Genomic DNA, 11,973 nt, shown 5'->3' on the forward strand with positions numbered 1-11,973 from the left:
GGAGGGAGGGAGGGAGGGAGAGAGGGAGGGAGGGAGGGAGGGAGTTGTTATACAAAAACCCACACTAATAAAAACACAGAATGATGAGCTAGAACTGGGTCCATGTGGACCTGGGATGCAGTCCCTGTACCTCTATTATTATTACTATTTTAAAGCTTTGTTGTTTTTATTATTGTTTTAAATCATATTTAGGCTGGCTCAGGTGTGGTGGCGTTCACCTATAACCCCAGCACTCGGGGGCCGGCCGGGAAGAGTGCCGGGCCACCAGGAGTCGGAGTGACAGACAGTTGAGAGAAGCCATACCGCTGGGTCCTCTGGGAAAGCAGCCCCGTGCTCTTAAGTGCTGAGCCAAACCTTTGGCCTCCATACTCCCATTATGAATGGACAGCCAGGTTTCAGTGTGATTAAATAACTTCTAACATAATTAAATACCATAGTCCTGTACTAGAGACGGGGTCGGTGGGACTGGACAGGTTCACACACGTGTTCATTCATGGATGTTCCTGTGTCGCAGCTGCCTCAGAGGGTTTAGTAATAAATCAAGTAAGAACAAGGACAGTCACTAGGGAGGCTGAAGCTTGACATGACAAATATACAGGACCTAGAACACACACTCCACACACACACCCTTGCGGCCCAGCCTGCTCAGCACACCCCTCTTGTTCCTTGTCTCCTGTTACACATGTTCAAGACCACATTTTCTAAATGTCCACAGCATCCTCTTGTCCTCTGAAACCTTCCAGACATCTGATGACCCTTCCTCTGAAGTCACAGGTCATTCTATCCATGTCCACAGGCCTGGGCCGTGGGGCTTCAGGCTGCGATGCCACACCTGCCTAGTGAGAGTGAGCAGGCACAGTGCATACTCACCATGCGGTTCACCACCTCATTTTGAGGTCCAGTAAGCTGCATCCAGTCAATGAACAGTGGTCCATGGTCCTCAGGGCTAAGGGTGAACGTGCAGGGCAGATGGACAGTTTCCCCTCGGGCTTTCTGAATTGTCTGCTCTGGAGTAGTGATGCTCACACTCCCAATGTGATCTGGAGAGAGAGAGAGAGAGAGAGAGAGAGAGAGAGAGAGAGAGAGAGAGAGAGAGAGAGAGCATGGTGCTGAGTATCTATCTGCTGTCACTCACTGGCTGGCTCCAGGCTGAAGTCACTCAGGAGACAGGATGGGGAGATGCAGGTGAGACCTGGACTGCAGATCCCACCCAGGGATGCCCAGGTTAGCTTGTGGCTTCATGAAGTGCAGTGACTATGGGCATTTCCTCATCCTAAGTGATTGTCTTAGAGCGCCACCACCCTCCTGGCATTCTGCAGACATGAGCTTCCACCAGCAGGCTCTTGCTCCTCCCAGCAGGTGCAGACAAGTGGACTTAGCTAGAGCTCTGGGAATGTTGTCAGCATATGCAAGGCCAATCTGACTCATGCTAGCCAGAGGGCCGCAGGCTTCTTGCACTGGACACAGAGGCTGGAAGCAGGTATAGATCCCTGAGATTGGAGTCACAGATAACTGAGCAGCCGTGTGGGTGCTGGATATCAAACTCTGGTCCTCTGGTAGAATAGCCAGTGTTCTTAACCATAACAACTGGGCCATAACTCTAGTCAGAACACAATTTTTAAAAGCTTTCCATTTAGATCACACTTAAGAATAATTGAAAGTTCTTTTCACTTTTGTTTTATTTGATATATAATATAGTCTGAGAGCTAAACAAATAGCAACTCCCACAAAGGTTGGGATGATAATCACTGTGGAAGGAAAATGTCAACTCCTGAAAGTTATCCTCTGACATCTACCTGCAGGCTGTGGTGCCTGTATACACACACACACACACACACACACACACACACGCATGCACACGCACACACACACACACACACCATACACACACACATACAAAACATATACACACATATGCACACATGCACACACACACACACACGCACGCACACCACACACACACACAAACAAAACATACACACACATTCATGCACACATACATTCATGCAAGCTCACACACACATGCACACATGCATGCACACACACACACATGTGCTCACTCTCACATATACACTACTCCATTTCCAGCCCCCTAACCACCCAGCTCCTCACTGTAGAAAATTAAGTGCAGGGAAAACAGAAGTTCAGAGCACTCACTCACAGCTCTGAAGGGGCGACTCTGACAGATACAGTGATGATTAAAGCTCTTTATACTCCACGTTTCAAATCACATAGAGCAAACTGATGCCCGAGGAAATGAACTATATTTGATTCTCTTGGAAAATTCAGAAGGCTGGTTCAGAACAGCAGCAGCAACAACACAGCTCTCCTGAGTTCAGGCTCAGGGTTCTTTCTCACACAACAAAACTCTTGCCCATCCCGGCCATCAGAGAAATGTGCAGAGCCATATACCTCCCACAGGCCTCCTGGCTGCATACCCAACCTCACAGAACTTCCACTCCAACCTTCTGTAGACCAGCTCTTACTAACTGTGGAACTAGACCCGGAGAGCCACAACAAAGGTAGCAGAGAAGAGGAGCAGCCTTGGGGGTGTGGACCTTTGATCATCTGCTCACACAGACAGTAGCAGATCTGGGAAGGGTAGGCAGAAACTGTAGTCCTTGGTACAGGCTCCACAAGAGAAAACAAGGTTTCTCTCCGTTTACGACTTATTCCTCTCCTGAACACTGCACGCCCCAATACTGAACGAGGAAAGGTAATCTGAGAATGAAGGGGGTGGGGTAGGTAACAAACTACTTCTGGTACACACTTCTCAGTACAGAACCAAAGGTCACATGAAATACAAGCTTCGTGTCCCCTACCCCCAATTACTATTGTCATTATAAGAACTCCAGTCAGAATAACCTACAAGGTCTTCCAGGCAAAGTGTTCTAAAGAATGGTTATAGCTATGTGCAAACAACTAAAAAGAGGACATGCTTGCCGAAAACCTGCATACGGTCAAGCCAGCCAAAATCTCAGGATGGATGGATGGGCTGGGGACTTAGACGTTTGCATGTTTGAGGAGCTGTTGGAATTCATGGCTTCTCAGGGGAGAGAGACTGTTTTCCTCAGGGACAGAGGCCATGAGAGGCTGCCCTACTCCAGTAGATGAGCCTCAACCCACACCGAGAAGGCACCACTGAGAGCGGAGGGGGGGGGATAAAGAGAGGGAGAAGGAAAGGGAAAGGGAACTGAGGGTACATTTGATAAAACTACATTATATACATTTGTAAAATTCTTGAACAAAGATCCCCTCACTTCATTTTAATTTTTTTGTGTGGATTTTAAAAGTTTGTCATGGTGCCACATGCCTTTAACCCCAGCACTTGAGAGGCAAATGCTGCCATATCTCTGTGAATTTGAGGCTGTCATGGTTTACTCAGAAAGATCCAGGCCATCCAAAAATGCAAAGTGGGACCCTGTCTTAAAAACAAGTGGCTGGGATGATGGCTCAGAGGTTAAGGGCACTGGCCACTCTTCTGGAGGTCCCTGGTTCCATTCACAGCACCCACATGGCGGCTCACAGCCATCTGTAACTTCAGTTCCAGGGGATCCATCACCCTTTTCCAGATATACATACATTCAGACAAACACTCATATGCATAAAATAAGATGGAAAAAAATGAGAACAGAAACAAGATGAAGCAACAACAACGTTACTTCTTTTCTTTTGACAAAAAAAGAGTCCACTTGGTTTCACACAGTTTGAGGATGTTACAATACCCCAAAGTTTAAAATTATTAATCTAGAGCTAGGCGTGTGGCTCAGTGTCAGAACCTTCCCTAGTAAGCATGAGCCCTGGCCCAGGCTTCCCCCAACAGCAAAAAATGAACATAACTCTTACTCTAGAACCGAAGTTTTGTCTTATAAATTGCTATGACTTGTGCTGCAAGCATTTACCCTGATTCTAAGACACTCGTCACCACCAACAGAAACTTACCAGTGACAGCCAGCTGGAGGTTCCTGTTGACAGTGCCAGGGTATGTTTTCACCTTGCACTGATAAGTGCCAGCATCCGAGAGCTGGACATTTGTTATATTTATGGATGCATCACCAGACTTGATATCATTACTTGTAAAATACACTCGTCCTTTTAGATCTGGATAGACGTCGTCATGAATTTTGTCTGCAGAATATAAAATAACCTAAAAGAAAACAAAGGAGGAAAAACTAACTAAACCAAAACCAAACATGGGCTGTACTTGTGGCGCATGTGTAGGGTTACCTGCTGTGGTGTTCTGAATAGGAATGCCCCCATAGACTCATGTGTGTGAATGCTTGACCCATAGGGAGTGATTCCCTTAGGAGGTCTGGCTTTGCTGAGAAAAGTGTGTCACTGTGGGGGCGGGCTTTGGGGTCTTCTATGCTCAAGCTATGCCCAGTGTGGCACACAGTCTCTTTCAGCTGCCTGCGGATCAAGATGTAGAACTCTGAGCTCCTTCTCCAGCATCATGTCTGCCTGCCTGCTGCCATGTTTCTTACCATGACAACAATGGGCTAAACCTTTGAAACTGTAACCCAGCTCCAATGAAATGATTTCCTTTAGAAGAATTGCTGTGGGCATGCTGTGTCTTCTCAGCAATACAACCCTAAGACACCTGCCTATGAGGGCACTGGGGACAGAAAGGGGTACTGGGTGACTTGCTCTATACTCTCCACGTTATTCCTTTGAGACTGGGTCTCTCACTGAACCTGGACCTGGCCTACCAGCCAAAATGACCCAGGCATGCTCCTGCCTCTGCCTTTCGCAAGGTGAATCACCACACACAATTGTTTATGTCCAGGCGAGGGCTTTCATTACAGTCCCTTACCCTTCTGCACGAGCCCTTACCCACTGAGCCATCTCTCCAGCCCAATGTTGGTGATTTCGTAGATAAAATGTGTCAGATGAAGCTAATATACAACATTTAAGATAAAACAAAATACTGAAGGACCATCTAAAAGGCAAGTGTGTCACAGGTAAGGGAGACTGGATCTGGGGGTGTGGCACATCCTCAAAGCTATCTTTGGCTTTCTTGCATTCTTCATTTGGCTCTGTTCACTTTTATTAGAAAAACTTCTTCAACAATATTTTACATGATTTCTGTAATTTAACACTGATATTTGACAGACTTTAAATATTTGCTTGTTTGTTGTTTGTTTGTTATAGGGCCTTACTATGCAGCTCGGGCTGCCCTGGAACTTGCTATATAGCCCACGCTGGCCTCTGACTCTCCTCTCAATCCTCCTGCCTCACTGTACCTATATGGAGAAGGATTGCAGGCACGTGCCAGCATGCTCAGCATTTGTTTTGTTTTGTTTTAAGAAATGTATTGTATGGGGGATTTAACTTGAGCAAAACAGACTGATGACGCCCATTCTCTGTACGTTGAGCTTTCCATGTTGATGGCTAAAGGAGCCTCGTATGTTTTAAAATATATCATGGCCAGGTGCAGTGACGTGCACTTATGGATTAGCTGCGGGGGAGGGGAGGCTGGGGTATGGAAGGATTATTTCGCCCTGGACTTTGAGACCAGACTGGACAGCATAGGGAAATGAAAGGATACAAGAGGAACAAAGACAGGGGACACTTATTCTGAGTTCTGAGAGAGTCTGGTGATTCTGGCTTACACACAATGTATGTCACCCTCGCTGCCCAGCCTGCTCAGCACACCCTCTTGTTCTTTGTCTCCTCTTACACACGTTCAAGACCACATTGTCAGAACGTCCACAGCATCCTCTTGTCCTCTGAAACCTTCCAGACATCTGATGACCCTTCCTCTTCTAAGATCACAGGTCATCCTGTCCATGTCCATAGGCCTAGGCAGGGGGACTTCTGGCCATGACACTGCACCTGCTTAGTGGGAATGAGCAGGTGTAGGGCACACTCACCACATGGTCCATCGCTTCATTATTAGGTCCTGAAAGCCGAAGCCACTCGATGTTCAACGGTCCTTGGTCCTTGGAGATAAAGGTGAACATGCAGGGCAGATGGACAGTTTCCCCTTGGTCTTTCTCAATTGTCTGCTCTGGAGTAGTGATGCTCACACTCCCAATGTAATCTGGAGAGAGAGAGAGAGAGAGAGAGAGAGAGAGAGAGAGAGAGAGAGAGAGAGAGAGAGAGAGCATGGTGCTGAGTATCTATCTGCTGTCACTCACTGGCTGGCTCCAGGCTGAAGTCACCCAGGAGACAGGATGGGGAGATGCAGGTGAGACCTGGACTGCAGATCCCACCCAGGGATGCCCAGGTTAGCTTGTGGCTTCATGAAGTGCAGTGACTATGGGCATTTCCTCATCCTAAGTGATTGCCTTAGAGCGCCACCACCCTCCTGGCATTCTGCAGACGTGAGCTTCCACCAGCAGGCTCTTGCTCCTCCCAGCAGGTGCAGACAAGTGGACTTAGCTAGAGCTCTGGAGGTCAATGTTGTGTACAAATGCAAGGCCAATCTGACTCATGTCAGCCACAGGGCCACACTAGCTCCCTGAGTACCTCAGTGCACGTGAGAGTAACTTTCTGTGCATTTTCTGCAAATTGTCTTTAATTCTAAATGTTCATGAAACCTGACTCTGTAAGTTTTACTGGTACTTTGTTCTTGTGGCAGTGGTACTGAGGACTGAGGCTGGAGTCCGTTTATATCAGGCCAGCAGTCTGCAATGGGGGTATCCCGAGCCCTGCGTGGTTAAAATTATTTCTGAGGAACAGGTTTTGATAGAGACAGTTTATAAGGAAGCACTGCCAAGTTGCATATGTGTCTTAGGTTCTTTTCTAGTGTTTTGGTAAGATTCTGTGACCAAGGCAGCTTGGAGAAGGAAGCGCTTATTTGGGTTTACAGTTCTAGAAGGATAAGAATTCATCATCTTCTCGGGGGAGAGGCTGGCATGGTAACTTGCACTGGCAGCGAGCTGAGAGCTTACATCCTGCTCAGGCAGCAGAGCATGCACTAACAGCAATGTGGTACTGTGGCTTCCTCAAAGGTATACTCTCTCCATCACAGCCACACCTCCTAAACCTACACCAACAGTGGGACCAACTGAGTGCAGAAAACTCTTATCTTAAGTACTGGGTGTGTGTGTGTGTGTGTGTGTGTGTGTGTGTGTACACTCACTAAATAATTGGCCTAGGTATGTGTTTAAAACATTTCTTATTTTATCTTCTTTTCTAGATCTCGTTCTAAAATGGTTACTCACATTTCTTTTAGTATTTTTGAGAAGGCATTTAAACTTTCACAATATTTACATCTTAATTCTAAGATTTGTGTTCTGTGACATTGGCATTTAAGACAGGCCCAGTGGTTCAGTGGGTAAAGGAGTGTCCAGTGTAAGCCTGGCCTCCTTAGCTGGAACCTGGAGACATGTAAAGGTATCAGAAGGAAGCCAACTCCACCCCTGTCCTACACACACACACTCACACACACATACATATACACACATTCACACTCACGTACATACATACATACATACATACATATATACATACACACACATTCACACTCACAAACACATTCACATACACACATTCACACTCACATACATTCACACTCACACACATTCACACTTACACACACATTCACACTCACTCACACACACATACTCACGCATATTCACACTCACATACATACACACATATTCACACTCACACACACATTCACACTCACCTCACTATTCTCTCACCAGCCCCCTAAACACTCAGCTCCTTTCTGTAGAAATCTCGTTAGTCTTTGTGCAGCGAAAGCAAAAGTTCAGAGCACTCCCACACAGCTCTGAAGGGGTGACTCTGACTGGTACAGTGGCGATTAAAGCCTTTTAGACTCTATGTTTCAATGCACATAGAGTGGACTCTGGACCAAGGGCATGAAACGTATTTAATTCTCAGGACAAACTCAGAAGACAAGGTTCAAAACAACAACAGCACAGACAGCAGCACGGCGTTCCTGAGTCCAGGCTGGGGTTCTTTCTCACAATAAAACTCTTCATTTATTTTGAAATATGTCAAGAATTTTGGAAAGGAGATGTTAGTTGTTTCTTGTTTTTCTTGTGCAAAAATGTGATAGCTTTTCATTTTAAGCTATGTGAGGACATTAGAAATACTTCAGAAGGTCACATTATATTCCTAGGACTATGGGTGGGGCTCAGGGCAGAGCTCTTTCCTAGCAAGCGTGAGGCCCAGGCTTCACTCCTAGCATAGTGGAAATGAACAGATTCAATTATCACTGTAAAAGCCAAGTTTGTCTTCCATAAGTGTTGTGACTTCAGCCCCGTGAGGTTTCACCCTGTTACTGTGGGGCTGCTCTCGACCAACTACAACAACTTACCAACAACTGTCAGCTGAACGGTTGTCTTGGCAACACCAGGGGCTGTTTTCACTTTGCACAGGTAGGTGCCACTGTCTGCAGGCTGAACATCTCTTATTTTTATGGACGCTTCGCCAGACGTGATACCATTACTTGTAAAATTCACTCGCCCTCTCATATCTTGATAGAAGTCAGAATAAATTTTATCTACAGCATACAAAATAATCTGAAAAAAATCCAAAAAACAGAAATAAAAAATAGCCAAAACAGAAAAAATATCAACAAAAACCCCATTTCATTACAGCTCTTTACATATCCTGCTGCCATAGAATCAAAATTAGAAAGCTAAGGAAGGAAGGAAGGAAGGAAGGAAGGGAGGGAGGGAGGGAGGGAGGGAGGGAGGGAGGAAGGAAGGAAGGGAGGGAGGAAGGAGGAGGGATGAAGGACAGACAGGAAGGAGTGAGGAGAGAGGTGAGGGTATGCAGGTTGAGGAAACCTACAATATTTAAAGCAGGAAACAACAAAGTAGAAATGTGTCCATGCGATCCCTGTTGTAAGCCCCACACTCCCATTTCAAATAAATCGCAGAGCCTGACAGCAAGAACCATTTGGCGGAACTGGAGAGGAGCACACACGTGTCCATTCCTGTCTGCTCCTTCGTTCCTGCTGCCTCTGAGGCTGCAGCTCATCACCAGGTAGAAACAAGACTGTGCCACCCCTCTGCTTCCGAAGAAGGCTGATCATAACTTCCCTGTGCAATCTAATAGAAAGACAACTTCCTTTCTTGATACACAAGCCAGGCATGATGGGGTACACCTGTAGTTCCAGTAACTGGGAATACTGAGGAATGATCATGAGTTCAAGGCCAATCTGAACCTCCAAGCCAGCTGGAACTATAGAGTGATTCATTGTTCTAAAAAACTAAAATTAAAAAAAGAATACTGCTGAGCTGGAGAGATAGCTCAGAAGTTAAGAGCACTGGCTGCTCTTTCAGGGGATCCAGATTCGGTTTCCAGCACCCATGTGGCAGCTCACCACCATCCGTAACTCCAGTTCCATTGGATCTGATATCCTCTATGGCCTCTGTAGGCAATGCACACAATAACCATATATATATGAAATAAATCATAAGTGCTAATAAAAAATAATAAAGCAACTGCTTTAGACGGTTTAAAATCTAACAATCACAAAACCCAATGTCTCCCAGAACGTACATGTCTAAAGCATGGCCCTAATGCCAATGAAGTTTCAGGCTTTCCCTGTTACAGGCATGGAGGTCCGCACTTGAAGACAGATTTAAAAGACAACAGACTCTGTGTTAAACTTGAGTTGGGAAAGAATTGTAATAATCTCCTTGATCATCTCTAAAATCAATTTACCATATCTTCTAATTTTCACATTGCTAGGGAAGCTCCTCACTGGAGACACCTAAGACCCGTAACAGCAGTGCCCGAGTCATAACCAGGGACAAAACACCGCTGTACCTTCCAGATGCAGTTTTAATTGACTGTGGCGCTGGGCTGCGCCATCAGAATCATTGATTGGCATCTGGGAAGACTGCTTTCCAGGTGGGCTCTGTGGGAACCTATTGACCCGAGGGGCAGGGCTCCTTGTCTATGTTTCACCCCCACCCTAGCTTGCAGATGCTCTCCCAGGCCCCCTGGAGCTCTCCTTGGTGTCTTCTTCCGCATCTTGGGGACTAAGCACATAACAGCAGCGGATGAGGGTCCAAGGCTGGCTCCCTTGAAGGGATGCTGTTTCATTTGCCTGGTTTTCTCATCACACCCTCTTCGCTTGCCCCTGAGTGTCAGCCCGGAGCACAGAAGATGCATGCTCTTCACCTATGTCCACCCCAGCCTTCACTCATGCAGCCACCACATGAGTCTTGAACGCCGATGACAGGCATGTCATGGCTCTGTCAAGGGAGAGTGGGGGAATATCAGGACCTGGGGTGGAAGCTGATACCAAGGATTGCAAAACACAGGGAATGAGGGATGGGGAGAACAAAAGGGAAGGAAGCATGGGTGAGCATGCAGAGTTGGGTCCTACTTCTTATGCTTGGCAGAGAGTAGGGAGTTCCAGCAGCAGCCAGCGTACATAGAAGTGCATCCTGGGAAGGGAAGACAAGCTATTCACAACCCTTGCAATCACTTCAGTTATCGTCATGATGGCATGGTGGGCAGATTGCTGAAAAGAACCAGAGTGCCTGATTTGACCCTGACTAGAAGAACATACATCTCAGGGTTTAAATGCTTATTTCTCTATGAACCGGGAGTAAAAATAAAGTTTTTCATGACATATTTATTAGCTGACTCAAGAGACAGCTCAGTCCTTATTGGTGTTTGCTGGTCATCCAGAGGACTCAAGTTCTAGTCTCAGTCCCCAAGTTGGAGGGCTCACAACAGCATGTAACTCCAGCCCTAGGAGATATGACCCATTGTTTGGCCTCTGTGGAAAGCCCTACCTGGGATACACACACACCTCAAAATATATACCCAATATTTTCATGTGCTTTTCTCCCTGAGCTAATATAACTTATAAACATCACTTTTTGTCAAAAACAATATATTTTCATTCGTGTGTGTGTGTGTGTGTGTGTGTGTGTGTGTGTGGGCCTATGGGTCTGCAGAGGCAAACAGCAACGGGTTTCACTGAGATCGCGTCGCACCTTATTCCCTTAAGACAAGGGTTTTAGTTACGGTTACTGTTTCTATGATGGAACACCATGACCAAAGGCAAGCAGAGGAGAAAGGGTTTCACTGACTTATGCTTCATCATCATAATTGAAGGAAATCAGGAACTCACACAGGCAGGAACCCAGAGGCTGGGCGCTGATGCAGAGGCCATGGAAGGGTGTGGATTGCTGGCTTGCTCCTCATGGCTTATTTAGCTGGCTTTCTAATAGAACCCAGGACCACCAGCGGAGAGATGGCACTACCCACAATGGGCTGGGTCCTCCCCCACATTGTTCACTAATTAAGAAAATGAACTACAGGCTTGTTTACAGTCTGGTCTTTTGGAAACACGTTTCAATTGAGGTTCCTTCCTCTCCAATGAATGCCTGTAGCTTGGGTCAAGCTGACATAAAAGTAGCCAGCACAGCAGGGTCTCTCCCTGAACCAGCTGAGATGGAAACCAGCAGGCCTCCGTGGTCCTCTTGTCTCTTGCTCGGGTCCAGTGCTGCTGTTGCAGGCAGACATTTCCACACACAGCTTTCTACAGGAGTGGCCAGGTTCTTGTGTTCTCCCAGCAACTTCTTTTACACACTGAACTATCACAGTGTCCATCACTGATTAGTTTTTAAAGTAAATGTGTCTGGTGACGCTGACAGAAAGCATTCCAACTGAAACAAAACAAAATAGAATAAAATAAAATACTAAATGTGAGCCCGTAGGACATGGGGTCACTGGATGTGTCTCTTCTTTGGCACTGGCTTTGGCTTTCCAGTGTTCTTCATTTGGCTCTGATCTTTGATTAGAAAAACTTCTTGTGGTGGTTTGAATATGCTTGGCCTAGAGGGAGTGGTACGATTAGGAGGTGTGGCCTTGTTGGAGGAAGTGTGTCACTGTGGGGTGGGCTTTGGAGGTCTCCTCCTACGCTCAGGCTCCACCCACTGTGGGAGGGAGCTTCCTTGGAGCTGCCTGAGGATCCCAGTCTCTTCTGGTTGCCTTCGAATCAAGATGTAGAACTCTCAGCTCCTT

At 46.5% G+C, this 11,973-nt stretch overlaps 1 protein-coding gene across 1 annotated transcript in view; it reads right to left on the bottom strand.

Annotated features, from left to right (window-relative positions):
- Positions 1-11,973, bottom strand: part of Gm1123 (predicted gene 1123) — a 28,726-nt gene that overhangs the window by 3,126 nt on the left and 13,627 nt on the right. The window contains exons 3-6 of the mRNA NM_001080776.1: positions 8,294-8,498; positions 5,874-6,043; positions 3,943-4,147; positions 871-1,040 (exon numbers count right to left, since the gene is read on the bottom strand). Of these exons, the coding sequence (NP_001074245.1) occupies positions 871-1,040; positions 3,943-4,147; positions 5,874-6,043; positions 8,294-8,498 (750 nt within the window). The remainder of the gene's footprint in view (positions 1-870; positions 1,041-3,942; positions 4,148-5,873; positions 6,044-8,293; positions 8,499-11,973) is intronic.

This window comes from Mus musculus, chromosome 9 (assembly GCF_000001635.26).
Source record: "Mus musculus strain C57BL/6J chromosome 9, GRCm38.p6 C57BL/6J".
Lineage (NCBI taxonomy): Eukaryota > Metazoa > Chordata > Mammalia > Rodentia > Muridae > Mus > Mus musculus.